At 45.0% G+C, this 19,407-nt stretch overlaps 1 protein-coding gene across 3 annotated transcripts in view; it reads right to left on the bottom strand.

Moving 5' to 3' along the window:
- The window catches only part of TNR (tenascin R), a 422,419-nt gene that overhangs the window by 31,124 nt on the left and 371,888 nt on the right, over positions 1–19,407 (bottom strand). For 2 of the 3 annotated variants that reach the window (XM_032160921.2, XM_032160923.2), the window contains 9 exons: positions 14,537–14,626; positions 13,204–13,467; positions 12,341–12,610; positions 11,045–11,164; positions 9,998–10,144; positions 6,944–7,063; positions 3,367–3,510; positions 2,550–2,680; positions 1,440–1,572 (listed from right to left, as the gene is read on the bottom strand). In XM_032160921.2, coding sequence (XP_032016812.1) covers positions 1,440–1,572; positions 2,550–2,680; positions 3,367–3,510; positions 6,944–7,063; positions 9,998–10,144; positions 11,045–11,164; positions 12,341–12,610; positions 13,204–13,467; positions 14,537–14,626 — 1,419 coding nt within the window. The remainder of the gene's footprint in view (positions 1–1,439; positions 1,573–2,549; positions 2,681–3,366; positions 3,511–6,943; positions 7,064–9,997; positions 10,145–11,044; positions 11,165–12,340; positions 12,611–13,203; positions 13,468–14,536; positions 14,627–19,407) is intronic. The other variant, XM_058443424.1, reaches the window with a different exon arrangement.

The raw sequence follows: 19,407 nt of genomic DNA, 5'->3' as shown, positions 1-19,407 counted from the left end.
GGCTCCTTCCCTCCGCTGGTGAGGGTGCGATCTTAGACTCTTGACAGAACCCGACGTAAGGGCCGCGTTCCAATGGCGGCCTTCTCCCCTACCGGCCAACCTGCCCTGAGAAGAGCAGAAAGCACCCTGTGGGATCTGCAGATCAGCTTGCGTCTCATTCCGGGGGACCGACAAGGTGGAATGCAAGGCACCCTACTACCAGAAGCTTCTTTGATATTAAGAAAAACGGGGGAAGCAGGCGGCAGCACTTCCTCAGTATAGTGCCTCGAGCTGGCTCGCCTACTTTCTACGGTAAAGGGAGGTGCTCCACATCTCTATGCAGCTGTGCAGCGCCGCAGGTTCCATGCGCAAGCTCGGTTGGCCAGATGCGCTTCCCAGCCATCTTTCAGCCACCCAGCCCTTTCCCAAGTTCTCGAGCCAGGACGTGACGTAGTCATACGTACTGGGGGCGGGGCCTGAAGGGGAAAAGCGTCTGGAATTTTTTTATCCTTTAGCAGCATTTTTCAAGTATCTTCTGCTGACTTAAGGAGGGAAGGCAGCCGGAACAGCTGCATTTAGAAGCAGAAGACCTGGGTTCAAGTTCTGACTCAGCTATTTACTAGCCATGTAAGTCTTTGGTTTCCATGCACCTTGGTTTCATCATCTGTGGAATGGGGATCACAGGCCTTCCTGACCAGTTGTTATATAAGAACTGAGTGAGATCATAGGAATGCAAAAGTGCTTTGTGTATGGGGAAGAGCTGCAGGTTTAATGTTGAGGGTTTACTACTGCTGCTTTTACTAAGTGAGTCCCTGATTACAGGTAGCAGAGGAAGGAGGAAGAGAAAGATAAACTTTGCTGGAAAACCACTTGCAGAAAATCTGAACTAGAAGGAACCTGATGTTTTTTTATTTTTATTTATTTACTTTTTTTGAGACGGAGTCTCACTTTTTCACCCAGGCTGGAGTACAGTGGTGCGATCTAGGCTCACTGCGACCTCTGCTTCCTAGGTTCAAGTGATTCTCTTGCCTCAGCCTCCTGAGTAGCTGGGATTACAGGTGCACACCACCATGCCCAACTAATTTTTGTATTTTCAGTAGAGACAGGGTTTTATCATGTTGGCCAGGCTGGTCTCAAACTCCTGACCTCAGGTAATCTGCCGACCTAGGCCCCCGAAGGGCTGGGATTATAGGTGGGAGTCACCGTGCCCAGCCAGAACCTGATGTCTTTACTTGGTGCATTTAATTGGTCCGGGTGGACTAGGGAGTTGTACTGCTGGTTCCTGTGGTTGCCTTGTTAGTGAGAGGTTTCCTGGTAGGGGCTTGGAAAGGGAAAAAGAAGGAGGAGGCAATTGAGATTTTTTGATAAACTGCTCCCAGGGTAAGTCTCAGCAGAGGCTGCTGAGGAGCCAAACATCAGAAAGTGGAGAAGAAGGCATCAAAGTGGCCATGCTCCCTCACCTGTGGTGAAGGCGGTGGAGGTGATGCTGCTCCACGTGGTGTCCTGTGCTGCCTGCAGGAGCACCGTGTAGTGTGTGTTCTCCAACAGGCCCTCCAGTCGAATCCAGGTGTCTTCTGCATCCACAATCAGCTCCTGTATAATGAGCCACAGGAAGGGTGGTGGAAGGGAGCAACTGGCTTGCAATTTGGGAAAGTAGGGAAGGGAAGTCCAAATCCTATGGGCAGCTAGGTCAGTATTGCAATGGCCATTGTCATCCTCTCCATTCCACAATAAGGGTTACTGCACCAATAAGCAGAGAGGAGAGCTCCCGTGTGAGATTTAGGCCAGCTTCTATCTCAGGAATGCACATTGGGATAAATTTAGGTACCTGCATTATTGAATCTGGAAGTTTTCAGATTGCACTGTACTTGCTTGAGAGCAGAGAAAGAGCTGAGGAAGCGGGATCCAAGGCCTCCTTATTTCTATTAAGCAGACTAACTCTGCTGAAATGTATTCTGTGCTTTTGGTTTCTGCATATGATTTCCCTTTAAAAAGAGGTTGCTTCACTAACAAAAACTTGAAAATCAGTGTTCTGGAGGAACTGTTTCAACTGATGAAATAAAACAAAAATTTGTTGTTTCTTTACTGTAGGCTACACAGATATCACCTTTATAATGCTTATCAAGAGGCATAAAAGCCTATTGAATTTGGTATCCAGCTCATGTTTGCTCAGCCCTGTTGTTGAAAAACTATTCCAGTATCATGTACTTGGGAGTTTCCAATGTGCTTTGTGTCATTGTATTGGAAGCACCAGCACAACCCAGTGAAGTTGCAGGGGTAGAGACCCTCATCAGCTAGAGAAGAAAGCAAGCCTTGAAGAGGTTTAGTCCTTTGCCTCAACTTACGTAGAGAGTAATAGTAGAGCTAGGACTATCATCCAAATCTTCTGGCTTGCAGACTAGGGCTCTCTCATCAACAACAGGCTGGGTATCCTTGATGGGAAGCTGATGAGTTCCCTGTGAATTGCTTCCTTCCTCCTCCCTCCAACGTTCTGTGGTCACTCCACTAGTCAGTTTCCACATGGCCTCACTTGGGAGAAATGGTCTTTTCCCTTTCCAGCAAAATCTCACCTTGCGGCTTCCATCGGTGGATTTGTAGGTCAAGACATAATTTTCAATCTCTGCCCTGGGAGGCTGCCAGGAGATCAGGGCACTTTGTCTGGTGACTTCACTGGCTGTCAGGTTTGCCGGAGGGTCCAGGACTGCAAAGAGGAGAAAGTGCCAGGGCATGCCTGCCTCTCCAGCTCCTCCCCCTGCTTGATTTCAGGTATGGGTATCTGTTTGCCCACCTCTTTGGTCTCAGGATTGCTCACATGCTGACCCCCACTCTGGCTTGGACAGGAGCATAAAGGGTGCTCCTGGGTCAGACGATAATCATTCAGTGCCACGATCATTCTTGCAGCTACTTCCTCTTCCCTCACAGGGCCTCTAGGCTTGGGTGTGACATCTTCCACACTGACCTTCTATGCCTGAGATCCTGACCCTGATAAACTCTCATGTCTGCTCGTTCACTCGTGAACTTATGTTTCCACATGTTACCTATGTCTACTTTCTCCTATTCATCACTCTACTTAGCAGCTCTTTCCTAGATAGCTAGCCTTTTAATATCCATCAGACTTTTCTGGGGCAGATGCATTCCGAGTACAGACCTCTCTTGACCTGGTTCTTCTGCTGTCACGCGGGGTGAGAGCAGAAAACAGACATGTCTCTGCTGGCCAAAAGTTGCAGCTCAGTTTCACTGAATTTGGCCTGTAGTCAGTCCAAATAAGAACAGCTCATAGCTGCCCTGTCCAAAGCCTATAAGTGATAATCTAGTCCACCACAAGAAAGCTGATCATTTTCACAAAAGTCCCCAGGGATACGGGTATGTAGGTGACCATGTACTCACGAGTAGAAAAGTTGGTGCTGATGGTGCCACTGGTGAGAGGCCCATTGGTGGCATACATGGTGGCAGTATAGTGGGTGCTAGGAAGCAGGTCAACAAGCCGAAATTCCTCACTGACTCCGTCAACCAGGATGGTCTCTCCAGCGACTGAACTCAAATGAATATGAATAAGGGTTGAATAAGGCTACTTAGTTTAGGAAAGATCTACCAAATCCAAAGGTGTTTCACATGGATTTACTACTAGAGAATTTTGGAAAAAAAATCTTTCATAGGTTATCTAGCTTAGTATCTTACTTCATGCAAGGATTCCCCTCTCATCTCATATCTTAATTGTTCTTTTTTTTTTTTTTTTTTTGAGACGGAGTCTCGCTCTGTCACCCAGGCTGGAGTGCAGTGGCGCGATCTCGGCTCACTGCAAGCTCCGCCTCCCGAGTTCACGCCAGTCTCCTGCCTCAGCCTCTCCGAGTAGCTGGGACTACAGGCGCCCGCCACCAGGCCCAGCTAATTTTTTGTATTTTTAGTAGAGACGGGGTTTCACCGTGGTCGCGATCTCCTGACCTCGTGATCCGCCCACCTCGGCCTCCCAAAGTGCTGGGATTACAAGCGTGAGCCACCGCGCCCGGCCGAAAAAAAGTGTTCTTTTTGTGCAGGTCAAATTGTCTTCTCTATAACTTCTATTCGTGTCTCTGGAGTTATAAAGGGTAAATCTAGTCTTTTGTCTACATGACCCCTTCCTCTCCACCACCCTTCCTAATCAAGTTCTCTCTCCACTAGACTGAGAAAATTCAGCCCCCACTTCCCATCACATTTATGTGACAATTTTAAAACCTTCATAGTCCTGTCTGCTTTTCTCTGAACAAGTAACAGTTTATCAATGTCCCTGCTAGTCCAAAACTCAGAGAACTGAGAACAATAATGGAGAGGTACTGACCAATGAAATAAACAGGGTCAGTCTATGCTTGTGCCACTTATATTAATTAGTTAGGTTTTGGGAATGCCATGTGATATTGTTGTCACGTACCAAGATTATTGCTAATCAAAGACCTTCTTTGTAACCACTCCCCCTACCTCCCAATCCAATTTTGTTAGGTGATTTTTTATACCCATGGGCAGAGCTTTGCATTTATTTCTATTGCATTTTGCCTCGTTGATTGAGTTTTGGGCCACTGTTTCAGTTTGTTAAAATATTTTCGAACTTGGATTCTATTGATCACAATTTTGTTTTATACACAAATTTGGTAAGCATGTCTTCTCTGAATTCATTCAAGCTGTTGATAAAACTGTTCATTAGTTCAGGGCCAACTCCTCTGTTGGGCAATTAGAATACTTGGAAATTATTTAATATTTAACAGTTTACTAGGCACATTTTCAGAATAGGTAGGGCTATGAGATTTCAAGTTTCCTGTGGTCTAAAGGCATACAAACAAGTTAAAATTCAAACTAATGCTTAAGCTTTGGAATAGCATGTATAAGGATATCATCTTTTTAATGTCCCCGTTTGCACATCATGCCATTGATCAATGCTCCAGCCATACCAAACTATGGTAGTTCTTCAGACTTCTTACACTCTCACATCTCTGCAAATGCCCACAGTCTGCTCTTTTTCTTGAAATTCCTTTTCTTCTCCTTTTCTTCTTTCACTTTATCTAAGACTTTTTTTCTTTCTTGCCCTCCACACCTTGACCCCATTCATAGTAGCCCACTGGACATGGCCCATGGTGTTCTGTGCATGTCTATAGCATACACTGCTCACATCAAGTTGTAACTATTTACTTCTCTGCAACATCATTAGAAGTGAGTTCCATAAAGATGAGAGCTCAATTTTTGTTTCTGAATCCCTATAGCCTTATAGAGTGTATGATGCATGGGAGGGCATCAAAAGTATTTGTGGAATGAATGGAAGTTCATTGCTCTGTTGGAGCTGTGTGTTTTGTGTCTGTGAGCAGATGTGTCTGACTGCCTTCAGGGAAGCTTTGACAGAAGAGATAGGGTTGAAACCACGACTTGAAGGATGGGTTTTCCAGGTGGACAAGTCGGGGAGTTTCCTGGTGAAAGAAAGAGCATGTGCAAATGCACGGAGGCTTGAGAAAGCATGGCAATAGTTAAAAAATGCGGGATCATGTTATGAAAGGAGGGGTGACAGGGATTGAGATGGATTGTGCATGCTCACAGAAGGGTTAGTACATATTCATAGTAATGATATCCCTTCTTCATGGAGGGTCATTCATTCAGCTACAGTCCCAGCTACCTCCAAATATGACCTTTCATGTATTTTTCCATGTTAACTAAGGACTAAGTGATAAGTGGGGTTTTCTGATGCCTTGCTGAAATACAAATGTACTAGCAGATTTGCCAACGAAAACAAAGACATAAAGTAGTTTTGATAAAACTTATTCTCCGTGAATCTGTGCTGCTATATGGTAATCACTAATTCCTTTTCCAAGTTGTTTAATTGTCTGTTTTAGTTTTTACCTTCCTAAGCTTTGACAATAAGTTTACTTCTTTGCAGCTTACAGAATTAGCTTTCTCTGCCATTTTTGAAAACCAAGACATCTGCCTGCCTTCTGTCTTCTCGTATCTTTGTTTTCTGGATTCCTGAATATAACCCAAAACAATTCCGTGATCACATGTTTGATGTAGGCAGGGAAATAACTTCCCTAAGCCTAGAGACTTGGAGGACTCAACACTACTTTACTTTGGGTTTCTCTGTTCTGTTCAACTTCAAATGGTCTAAGGTGAACAAGCATGATGCAGAAGACAGTGAAATTCAAGATTTTGTGTTAGTTAAACCTGTTGGGCTGGATATGAATAGAGAAGACAAAAACACAGAAGAGTTTAGCAGTCCTGAATCTTTTGTCACCTGTTATCCTGTACTTTCTGTTTCAAACTTGGTCCTATATCTTCAGTGTTTTTTTTTGCTCTGCGGATATTTAGAAAAGCCTGCTTTCTTGTTTGTAGCATTTTGGGGGCAAGTGTTAGCTCTGTTCTGAGTTTCATCCTCCTAGTGCTATTGCTCTGTTTTTGTACTTGCCCTTGGTTACATGCCTTTCTTGCACCTTTCAGATTCAGCTTTCTCAGTTCCTAGATTTGATACAGTTTGCAGAGTTTGGGGATATCTTTTTTTTTTTTTTTTAGATGGAGTCTTGCTGTGACTCCCAGGCTGGAGTGCAATGGCGTGATCTTGGCTCACTGTAACCTCCACTTCCTGGGTTCAAGTGATTCTCCTCCCTCAGCCTCCCAAGTAGCTGGGACTACAGGTGTGCACCACCACCACTCCCGGCTAATTTTTGTATTTTTAGAAGAGATGGGGTTTCACCATGTTGGCCAGGCTGGTCTTGAACTCCTTACCTCAAGTGATCCACCTGCCTTGGCCTAAAGTGTTGGGATTACAAGCATGAGCCACGATGCCCAGCCTAGAGTTTGGGGATATCTTGAGGGCTTCATAGTATACCTGAAGTAGGAACATTTCTAATCTGTCCTTCAGATTGAAAAAATGTTTTGTTTATTCACATCATACTGGTCTGCAGCTCCAATTCCCACCGTTCCCACCTGCCTGATCTGCAGGCCTGCAGACACCCACCTGCAAAGTGTGTAAGAACAATGACGTAGTTCTCCACCTCACCCACTGGCGCCTTCCACTGCAGCAGGGCTTCTGTTGGAGTGATATTGGTAGCAATCAGATCCACAGGGTTGTCCATGGCTGAAACAGAATAGATTATCAGTTATAGGTAAGAGGAGCTGTGGGATAGAAATGCAGAGAAGGATCTCAGAAGTTCCACTCATGGTGCATGACTGCTGCTGCACTCTACAAAACAAAGAAGTGAGCAGAAACCTCTTCCCTTTCTCCTCTTCTGGTTCCATCAGCCTCTTCCATTTCTCCCTGCTTCCCTTCTCTCAAGTATCCAGTTCTCCCCCAATCTCCCCCAGCTCTTCCTTTTAATTAATTCATGAACTTCTTATGTACAGAATACTGTGTCAGGTACTACAGAGGATTTCAAGATATGGCTGGAATGAATTTTCAACATTTAAATCTAGATGGAGCAACCAAGAACCTACAGAAATTGTTATAAATTTTTAGTTAATGAGATAATCATACTTCCCAGGCTATTTGCACTTTTACAAATGTAAGGGTGTGCCTCGTGGAAAGATCTCTGTTGATGAGCTTCAGGAAGTGTGGCGGCAACTCCATAGGGGCAGGAGTATATCCAGGACAGAGAACATAGAAGATCCACCCATGGAATGACTGCATGGGCTCAGTCAGGTTGCCTCAAAAGTCATATCTGATTATTGGATGATTGCTTCACTGCTCACAAGTCTCACTCAGGACTGAGTCCTGGGTATTCTTTTTGTTGCATTAAGAGTCAAGAGGATTCTTCCAGGCTTAGGTAGGTCAAAAAGGCCTGTTAGAGGAAAAGAGTGTGCTTGTCATAGGATCATCTTCCTAGTCTTACTTGCCCATGCTCTAAGTCTTTGCTTTATTACTGTGCTTCTCTTCCATCAGGTTAGAATTTATCACAAGTGGATGTTATTACAACAGTTTAGGTATCAGCTCAACCTAAGCGTCATAAAATTTACTTTTGAGAACCAAGATCTGCTGTGGATCTTACCCTATTCTCTAATTGAAAGTATTTTTTCACTTGCTTATGTCCTTTATCACAAAGAAACAACCTGGACAATATTTTCATAATGTTAAAATTTGAATTGTATCCATAATCTGCATGTTCAAAGAGTTCTTCAAATGCAGCCCTTAGACTACACTTGGCTTGATCTATCTGAGACATGCATGATACCATGAGACAAACATGACACCCTGAAGGAGTACTCACTTCCAAAAGTTGTAAGATCATAGACCTCAACGTAAAATCACAACAAACATACAACAGCAAAATAAGACATTCTGGGGCAATCTAGTTATTGGAAGTTGCCAAAATAGCTCTGCCTAGACTTCAAGGAGGGCAGTTTGGATGGGCATACCATTTGGGTTGGTGTATCAAATATCTGCTTTAGAGATACTAGCTGCTCATGACCCAAGGATTTTTTTTTCTTTTGAGAGACAAGGTCTTGCTCTGTCACTCAGGCTGGCATGCAGTGGCATGATCATGGCTCACTGTAGCCTTGGACTCCTGGATTCAAGCGATCCTCCTGCCTCAGCCTCCCTGGTAGCTGAGACTACAGGTGCATGCATCCATGCCCTGCTAAAGAAATGAGTTTTTGACCGAAGTTGCTGCTCTCTTTTATCTTGGGGATAGGAGGCTCTAGAAATACATTTTATTGTCCTCAATGGGAAAAAGGCTAATTTCTTTAATATGAATTTCTTGGTTCAGGAAGGTGGGATAGAGGCTTCTTTTGGTTTATTGGACCTCACTTCTGGTCAACACTTGTTGATATTTTAATGGTCACAAGTAATTTAATAGATAGGGAAAAACTGAATGGCTGTGTTATCTGTTGTCATAAGCCTGGAAGGAGACTAGGGAAGATCAGAATATTCTGCGCTGTCTTTAGAAGAATAATTTTTGTGTTTGTGAAGGAATATTTCTTGTCCCATTGCCTTAGAGATGCTGTTTCTGAGCTTCTGAGAACATTTACAAAAGCAGTGAGGAATTCCGAAGTATATTTCCCTCATTTGGGAAATACCATTCTCCAGGGAAATTAAGCAACTGTAGAAAATCCAGGTGTTCTCCTAATGAGGCAAACTGGATGTTTTCCCATGTGCTGTGGGAATGATGGCTTAACTAGGAGGTTCGGTCTAGGGTATGGGAATAGAAAACTTTGGCTGTGACTGCTAGTGAGTTCTGCAGTGAATCTTTGTGCGTTCTTCATGGTATACTTGCTGAGAGGCCAGAGACAGAAGAGCAGTGGTGCTACCGAAGGAGCCTTCTCTTCAGCCCCATCACGTGGGCTTGTTTTTAAGAGGGAGGCCGTGGGATTTGGACTACCTTTCCCCACTTTCCCATATTGCAAGCCAGTCTCTCCCTTGCACCTCCCTTCCTCTGGTCATTATGCAGGAGCTGATGGAGGATGCAGAAGACATCTGGATCTGACTAGGGGGCCTGTCAGAGACAGGAGGTACACGGTGCCCCTGCAGGCAGCCCAGGATGCCCACGGAGCCACATCACCTCCACTGCTTTGATCCCGGGTGAGGGAGTTATGGCCACTTTGGTGCCTTCTTTCTCCCTGGAGCACAAAGCAAAAGCAAAGGCAGCTTCTTGGTGGTTTCTGGCTATATCTGATGATGAATTTCATGACTCCATTCCATTACTGGAATAACAACTCTTTTCTTCTCTGAGGTGAAATTTTCTCCTCTGAGTCTTTTACAAAATCAGATGAATAATTCAGATATCTGTTTTAGAATTCACTTCCATCACATGTCTGAAAGGGCACTGTTTTTGTTGGAAGTTCCATGAAAATTCCTAACCTAAACCAGCAAGACTTCTAGAGGGTGACTCTCTAAACTTTTAGTATTAGAGAGGAATACTGGGGGAGAGGAATTGCAAATTGCCCTGCAAGACACAGTGAGTTGGAGGAGCACCCCGAAATGGAGCCTCGGCCTCCAGAACCTTTCTACAAGCCCGAACAACCTCACTCAGATCTTCAGCCAGGGTCCTGACTTGACACGGTAGGGAGACATGCCCACCTGTGTGCACAAGAGTACAGATGCGCTCGCTTTCCTCCCTGCCCCGCACGCTGTTGAGGCTGATTTCGTATTCGGTAGCTGGGTACAGTCTGGTGATGGTGAATTCTGTCACAGTGTTGGGCACCACTGAGCTGTCTAGTCGTCCCACTGGAGAAGAGAAGAATCTACAGTTAAAATTCAGCAGCTGTTTCATCCAAGCAGCCCATGGTACAGTCTATGTCAATAAAGCACAGATGGGTGTGGGACTCAGCACTCAGTGGGGAGGGGTGATACATGGTTCATGGGCTGGGAATGTTGGAGTGTGAAGAGGCTTTGCACACTGGTCTCACTCCTTCATTTTATGGGCGCCTTGGAGCAAAGAAAAATGACCTATCTATTAAGTGGTTTTCTAACAAGCTGGTCTTTTCTAAGACAATGACATTAAGGCAGTGTAAAGCGCACCGATGCAGGGAGCAGTCCCCGCAGTCCAGAGACAGTGTAGTCTGGAATGCTGTCCTGTATCCTCACTGGAAGTGAGTGTGCCCTCCACTTCCTTAACAATGCCACATGCACCAGCAGGAACTGGCAGGAAGCAGGTTAGGTCTGGGCCAATTTCCTCTGACTCATAACTTGTCTGGAGTGGCTGAAATGGGACCACATCACTGTGGTTCCCCCTCCAAGGCTCCATCTGGCTTTGCTGGGTCTTTAGCCATCCCTCCGGATCCTAGTCTTGAACTTCATTCTTGTAGGAATGTTCATGTGACCCAAGCTCTTGGCAGATTCTTTTGGGGCTCTTTTTTTCTCAAGACACTGCCTAGATAATGGTGATCAGTTACCTCTGCTAGTGAAGGGCCTGCTTTCTGGGTGAATGTAATCAAGCCTTTCTCAAGAGGCATTGGTGAGTGCAGGGTTTCTTGGCTGCCCACCAGCCCACTCTCATTCTGATGGAGCATGCCATAGAGAAGAGGAAAAACGCAGGCAGGAGTGGATGTTCTGCAGGATATGCTACTTCTCCCATAATCTTCACCCAAATCCTAGTATCTTTGAGAAATCAAATCGCTTTGTTACCTTGGGTGGGTCGATATGATACTCGGTAGTAATCGAAAGATGCAACAGGAGGGCTCCAGGAGACCATCACTGAGTCCTTGGTCACATTGCTAATTGTGATGTCTTTTGGGGGATCAATTCCTACAAGGACCCAGTGATTGTGGGAAAAAGACAGAAAGCACAGTGTGAAAAAGAAATTCTTGTCCCTGGTTTTATGTTGACCAAAAGCCAATGTTGTCCCAAAGGCAGACAAGATCTTTCTGTGTAATAGGATATCTTAAAACCATGGTCAGGCTGATGTTTCACTTGAAACCTTGTAGGTATGACCAAAGCTATGTTCCTGGAGAATATTTTAACAACATGAAGCCAAGCTGGCAAGCTCTGTACATGTTACCTATCTGCAAGCCAAATAGGAACTTTTTTTTAAGTTCATATGTTTTGTTTTGAATTGGGAGAAACAGGCATTTTCTCTGAGGCAATTTTTTTAAAGATAAACCAAATTTTGCCTGTTTCTCTTATTCTTTAGCAGCCACCTTTGGTTTCAGTTTTGAAAAACTGCCTATTGACTGTACAGGGATTTCAGAGCACAAGTCTGGAACAAATCCGTTTTCCTAAATTGTATTTCATTTATGTTATGGACTTTGTTTTGACTGCTAGGGGATCACAGAGTTGATCAGCTGAGTGTTTAATCCACTTGTCCAGTTTGTGAGTTCTTGTTAGTAAGGAGGAAACTATCCAAACATACATATCTTCACCCACATGTACCTCATATTTGAAACTATATTTGGGAATAATGAGCTGGGACTGATCCAATTCATCTCAGAGTGCCTGTGTTTTCTAAGCAACATCCAAATCAACCCCATTCTCTGAGTGCCAGGTCACTACCTGATTGCATGCTAGTCCCATGTGAGACTAAGGAGGCATTATTGTACGAGTGAACTTTCTGGGCAGTTAAGAGACGGTTCTCCAGAATAGGAACAGGTGTCTCTTCACTGTAGAGGGATTCCTCTTGGAGACTAGCTTTCTCCAGTGCTTTTTTTCTAAGCTGGTAGTGGGAGGTCTTTTGGACAAATGCATTCAAGCTTTGGCCTCCTCAAGACATTGACTTTGTCCCACCTTCCAAGTGGGAGTCTCTCATCTAATGCATCTTCTGCAGCACTGGAGGAAGTAGCTATTTCAGAACAGCTCACAGACTTTCTCTAGCCATAGAAGCAATCCACTACTCCTTGGGTCTTTCTCTTTTGAAATTTCATTGATTTGTCAAAGGCTACTGTGAGAACCCCTTTCATCACCTGCTGCCAAGTCCTCCAGCCTCACCTGTGGTGATGGAGCCCACAATGGGCTCAGAGGTCACTGTGCCATGGACAGCCACAAGGTTCACAATATACTCTGTGGCTGGTTGCAGGCCCATCAGGACAGCATGCCTCTTGGTGGCATCCAGGGAGACCTCCATCATCTCTTCCTCCTCATCCCTGGGGCTGTAGTTCAGAATGAGTCTGTCTGCTGGGGGAGATGGATCACTCCAAGTGATGTTCACACTGGAGGAGGTCACGTGAGAAAAGTGCAGATGAGAGATGGGACGGAAGCCTGCAAAGCAAAGGAGATGGATGGTCCTGAAACACGTGAAGAGATGGGCCACTGGGCTAGAAGAACTTCTTGGCTAAAGGGACCTGCTCTCCTTGCTAATAAGGGCCACACCTTCACCCACTAACCAGGATTCTACCTCCTCACTCTCCAGTACTGTTCACTCCACTTTTTCCAATCCGAATATGGGAAAATGGATTCTGTTAAAATGAGAACTACTTCTGTGAGTTAATCATAATACTGACCCAGGATTGAAAGCCTGTATCCTGGAAGGAATTTTACATGATCCTGTGGATCCTCGGAATTCCCACTGATTTACTGCAGCAGGGAAAGATGGACAGAATCAACTACTATGTCAAGACCATAGAAAAACCGGACACAAGTTTTCAGGCATGTAACACCGTTGCTCACCTCCCCCCTTTACTTCCAACCCTTCCCTCTTGATGCACTTATTAGTTTTGGCTCTATCCTTTTCTACCCACCTCTCTTTTCTCCAAAGGAAATGGAACACTGGAAGAGTGAGTTGCCTGGATGAATTTCTCACACTAAGATCCACTGATCCCTGAACCTGGCTGGGATTTCTGCTGCTCTGGTACCTGTGAAAGCATCCACAGTGGACTCCAAGCTCTGCTGCCGACCCCTCTCAGCAGTGATGGAAATGATGTACTCTGCCCCAGGCTCTAGATCTGTTAGTGTGTACGAGGTCCTGTCCTTGGGTACAGTGACTTCTGAGGCAATCCCAGAGGATGGGGTAAAGGTAATTCGGTAGTGGTCAATGGGGCCGCTGGCCTTGGTCCAGATGAGGGAGATGGAGGTCTCCGAAGAGGCTGTCACCATGAGGTCTCGGGGACTGTCAAGTTCTGTGGATTGACATAAATGGCCTATTTTACACATGTTCCCCAGGAAGGCAGTATTTATTGGCCTGCTTTGTGTGTTTCCAAGCTATCAGCGGGCCTGCTGACTATGAGCACTAGCTTGTCATTGCTGACACTTATCTCACATTTTGCTAAGCACCTTCCCTCTGAATGATGGCCGGGGGCTTGGCAAATAGATGAATAATCTGAAGAAAGGCATGATGAGCTCTGATACCACTGGATTGCATCTACCTCTGGGACAAAGCTGGCTGCTGATTTTCAAGCTCGCCATATTCATTTTCTCCCATCCTTTCTCAATAAGCCAATAAAGACAAAATGGTAGCTACCACCAAGTAGGGATATGCCATTCCTGGCAACAGAAGTGCACCACCCTCCAATCCTGAGGCTATTTTGACTTGTTCTAACCACAGCCAGGCAGGCAGCTAGATCTGAGGACCTGGAAACCTTTGTCCATGTGGTTCTCTAGAGAGGCTGAACCTTGGGACAGGGACTGGTCTAAAATCCCTAGCCCGGCCCAGGCTGCTAGTACCATAGCTGCTGAAATGACTTTGAAATTTACCCAGGATTTGGAAGCAAAACTGCTGAATCCAGAGCAGCAAGGGTCTCAGCTGGACTTTTCTTCTGCCCTCAGATTTAATGGGTTGTTGCAAGCCTAGACCTTCACCTAAGTGGCATTTGTGAGGGCCTCTGTGGTGTATGCAGGGCGAAGATACCCCATTCTTCCTGCTGTTGGGGTGGTCTAGATAAAAATATGGCCTGCAATGGCATCAACCTATTTAGGATTTTCCTCCTCTGCTCTGTACAGCCCTGTGCAGCTTTTCAGACCATGGGGGACCGAGCACGGGTCTGTGGGGAAGAGGGTGACTCTGTCCTGCATGTCAAAGATCAGGGATTAGGCATAGGGTGGATGTTGTTTCTAGGCTGACAGTTGTCACCAGAGCCCTGTTCACTGGAAGACATTGCTTTCTGATTAATTTTTGCTGGGACGAGCCTCCATGACTCCTTAGGCTTATAGGCTAACCTGGTCTTCTTCCTCAGCAGTCCTCCTACTCACCAGTCCTGGCATTCATGGTGGCTGGCACGCTTTGCTGTGAGTTCATGACGGCAGATATTCCAACTCCATACTCAGTGCCAGGTACCAGATCTATCAGTGGATGGAGAAACAAACATTATTCTGTGTATGGGGCAGGGCTAGGAAGGCTGAAAGCAGGAAGAAAATGATCTTAGACTCCTATTCATACCTTGTGTTTAGTCCTCCTTGAATCCTCTCCTAATTTCAACTATTAGGAAATCCCAATTTCACTATTTAGGAATCCCAAGTCAATAGGATGAACCAGCCCACGCAGAGCTTCCTTCTTGCAGCCAGGCTCTCTGGGAAGGCAGTGAGGCTGGCTTGTCAGTGACCTTCAGAGGTGTGCTCACCTAAGTATACAAGGACTCCTTGTATGCTTAGCGTCTCAGGTTGGCTTGAACCAGTGAGGGGATTTCTTGCTTAAATTGTGAATTTCGGGAGTATGTAATCAAGAGAGACAGTGTGCACATACACCTGAAAAGCATTCCTTGAATGTTATATACAAGGACCAAGCTACACCTTTTATAGGAGCTGAGGCCATATGGGGACTCCTGGGTCCCTTCTAGGGAGCAACAGTGGATGGACTTTTTTTTCTAAGCACAGGGCTGTCAAGTAGGGGCATGCAGAAGTCCTGTTGCTGTGGGCCCCTCGCCAAGTTCAGAAATTCAGGCCTCAGGGTATCTAAAGCTGTGGATCTAATTTTAGAATAACTTCCAGGGGAGTCCAGGAAGACAGAGGAAACACAAAAACTGTCCCACTAAAAGGTGTAAGCTTCTCTGAAGAAATCCTTTGGGAGGTTTACTACAAAGGATCTCCAAGAGCCTCCTAGAATATCTGGAATTCTCTGGGTTCTCTCCTTGCCCTCTTTTGCATTTATTTTCAGACTAACTGGTTTGACTGGTGTACTAGTTTCCTATTGCTGCTGTAACACAGCACCACAATTTAGTGACTTACAACAACAAAAGTGGATTCTCTTACAGTTAGTTCAGGAGGTCTGCAGTCTAAAGTAGTTCAGCAGGGCTGCATTCCTTCTGGAGGCTCTAGGAGAAAATCCATTTCCCTGCCTTTTCTAGCTTCTAGAGGTTGCCTGCATTCTTTGTTTCATGGTCTCTTAATCTATCTTCAAAGCCAGCAGCTTGAAACGATCAAATCTGTTTTCTCTTTCTGACCTCTGCTCCTATCATTGCATCTACTCTGACTCTGACCTCCCTACATCCATCTTATGAAAATCCTTGCGATCACGTTGGACCCACCTGGATAGTACAGGCTAGTCTCTCCTTCTCAAGATCTTTAATTTAATCACACCTGCAAAGTCCTTTTTGCCCTGTAAGGTGGTTATATTCACAGATGCTGGGGATTCTTTGAGGGTTATTTCATCTATTACAACTGGCATCAAACTCATCTTTATGTATTAGGACTGGGGTTGTAGAAAAACCCAACAAAGGCGGGGCATGGTGGCTCACGCCTGTAATCCCAACACTTTGGGAGGCCAAGGTGGGTGGATCATCTGAGATCAGGAATTCGAGACAAGCCTGACCAATATGGTGAAACCCATCTCTACTAAAATTACACCAATTAGCCGGGTGTGGTGGTGGGCACCTGTAGTCCCAGCTACTTCAGAGGCTGAGGCAGGAGAATTGCTTGAACCTGGGAGGCGGAGGTTGCAGTGAGCCAAGATCACGCCACTGCACTCCAGCCTGGGTGACAGAGCGAGACTCTGTATCAAAAAAAAAACAAAAACAAACAAACAAAAACAAAACAAAAAACCCAAAAAAATCAAGTGATCACCATGCAGGCCTCCAATGGTCAGTCTGAGTCCTTCTGGTAGGCTCTTTTTGGGGCTTTGTGTGGGCTCATGGCTGATTGGAATGGTATTCTGTGTTTGTATAACATCTGTGCTTTTCAAAATGGATTGTGTTTTAGAGTCTCATCACAACCTTGGGAGGAAGGTGGGATAAGCAGTCTTTTCTCCATCTACATTAGCTTCCTGTGGATGCTGTTATAAATTACCACACCCAGTGTGGCTTAAAACAGACATGTGTCCTCCCACAGTTCTGAAGTCTAGAAGTCTGAAATCAAGGTGTCGCCAGGACCATGCTTCCACTGAAGGCTCTAGGAGACCTAGGTTCTGGTGGTTGCCAGCACTCCCTGGCATTCCTTGGCTTGTAGTTGTGTCACCCCAGTCTCTGCCTCTGTAGACACATGTGTGTCTGTGTCTTCCCCTCTTCTTATAAACACACAAGTCACATTGAATTTAGGGGCCACCCTAATCCAGTATGACCTCATCTTAACTCTACTGCACCTCTAAAGACCTTATTTCCAAATAAGGTCACATTCACGGGTTTGGGGTGGACACGCATTTTGAGGGGACTGTTATTCAACAGAGTACATCATCTTTTTATAAAAAGAAACTGTGGCATGGAGTAAGTCTGTGACTAGCTACAGATGCCCCCACCCCCGCCCCGGATTCTGGTCTCAGAGTTCAGGGCTTTTAGAAGGAATGGGATGTCCTATTACTTCCTTCCACCGCTCAGGGCAGCTGTGATTTCTCTGGAATCCCTGATTTTGATCGGAAATACTTTGAGCAACATTTCTTTAACAAATGGCTTGGCTTGGCCAAGAGGAATGCTGCCTGGGAGCCAGGGGGTTTTTCATCCCCTTCCTCAGTAGGCTTTCATGCAGTCCATGCAATAAATGTTGCTTAAGCATGGCAGAGCTTACCAGGCCAGTTTCCCTCCCAGGAATGCAGTCCCGAAGCCCTGTCTGGGTAGGCATTTGAATCAGCCCTCTTTTTTCCTCTTCTTGAACAAGCTCCCTTTCTTTCCCAATGCTTAATTCTTTCTTTCTCTAAAGTGGCAACACCAGTGGAGGTAAACTTTGAAGTTTGACAGCCTTTGATGTCTGACATATCTATGTTCAGTCTCTTTCACCTTTTACCTGTGTCATATTGATTACTTAACATCTATAAGCCTCAATTTCTGAAGAATGAGAATAATAACAGCATCTATATCAGACGTCATCATGAGGATTATATGAGTCAAAGTGTTTAAAGTCCAGTGCCTGGATCTTAGCGGTAGTAGCTAGTATTTTATTACTTTGCACAGAGAACTATTCCTGGATTTTGAGTACTTTTTTTTTTTTTTTTTTTTTTGGTGAGTGGTCTCATCAACTACAAAAACTGCCCCAGGCAAGTACAGGCTGGTCCTGGGTGCACCTGTTGACTTGTTGTTATTGGTTTGCTGGGGCTTAGCCTGTTGGCTCTGTTGGAAACCAGTGATTCAGGGAGTCCAGGTGGCAGTGAGGACCTTGCCCCTGGCTGGGCCAAGTACCTATCTCTAGATTGAGTGGGTGATTGCAATACCCCCCGATCCATTTGAAGCACACATTTATCTCCATCAATATGTTCAGTGAGTTCCAGGTACATCCTTGGTTGCAGAAATGAGATTACCTTTGGGACATAAACTACTTTTATCAGGCAACTGATTGAGACCTTTGATTGCCTATAATGAAGTAGAAATTCTCCAACACAGATGAAGGGTGACAGATGGAGGGAGTAAGACAGAAATTATACGTTGCCAAACAGATCTGACATGGAATATTTTCATCCCAGTTTCTTATTTATGAAGCTTAAATGAAATGTTCAATAATTTACAATGGAATCATCTTCTCCCAGAAAACTGCAGAGCAGAATTTAATGTGTTCTCTTCCCAGGTTTTCTGTCTAGAGGATGGAAAAGTGGGACTCTTATAGGTTTGTGCCTGCTGCTTTCCTTTGATTTTCAGCAGCTTTCTTCCATGCTACAAGTGAATTGTTGCTCTTTGCCAGCAGGTAAAATATAGTTCTGCCGGAAAAAAAAAAAATCTACATGTATCCGAGACATAGCCAGTGCACTTATATATCAGCACTCTGAGTACTCCTAGGGATTTCTCACTTTTTAAAGACCCTATTGCTCTCTATCAATGCCCCCTTTATCTCTCCATCCAACTCCTGCAAGTGGTAACATATAAATGGCCCTGTTCCCTTTCTTAACAATAGCACAGAAAATTCATCCCATAGGAAATCACTACTCTCCGTTCCTTATAGAACTTTCTTTGTTCAACTTCGAGGTTGATGCTTTTCTCAACTCTTTCACCTCACACCCATTCTTCTTGGAACCCCTAAAGCACAGTCATCCATTCAACAAATATTATTAAGGGCCTTCTTTGTGTCAGACACAAGGTGGTGTGAGCTGAACAAGACATTAGCCTTGCCTTTAGGGGGTGAAAAGGAATCTGTGCTAAAAAAAGTAAAATAATGATTTAGTGAGCACCCATAATATGCCAATCACTAAGCTACATGGAAAAGAATAATGACGAAGGGGAGGGAAGAAAAAGAGAAATAAGAAATGAAGACTTTTTGAGTGTCTGATGGTAAAGAGTTACGCAAGTATAACTGAGCTACTTAAAGATTCACACGTTATTTAATTTCCCTGCAGCGCTACTGATAGGGTATTGCAGATGAGCAAACAGGGGCTCCAAGAAGTCTATTCTTTGGCCAAGGTCACAAAACTGATACACGATAAAACTAGGTTTGAAACCCAAGTCTCTTGTTTTTTCTGACACATCATAGCATGGTTCCCATCCCTGAGTCTTACAGGCCAGGAGGAAGGAGTGGAGTAAGCAACTTGGAATTCAAGAGTGATTTGGTACCTGTTAGAGTTTGGATGCTTGTCCCCTCCAAATCTCATGTTGAATTGTCATCCCCAATGTTGGCGGTGGGGCCCAGTGGGAGGTGCTTTGGTCATGGGGGTGGATCCCTCATGAATGGCTTGGAGCTGTCCTCCAGATAGTGAGTGAGTTCTCGTGAGATCTGGT

The sequence above is a fragment of the Hylobates moloch genome, unplaced genomic scaffold (genome assembly GCF_009828535.3).
Source record: "Hylobates moloch isolate HMO894 unplaced genomic scaffold, HMol_V3 SCAFFOLD_8, whole genome shotgun sequence".
In the NCBI taxonomy this organism is placed as follows: domain Eukaryota; kingdom Metazoa; phylum Chordata; class Mammalia; order Primates; family Hylobatidae; genus Hylobates; species Hylobates moloch.
The sequence above is the reverse complement of the archived record's forward strand: the minus strand, read 5'-3'. Positions and strand labels throughout refer to the sequence as shown.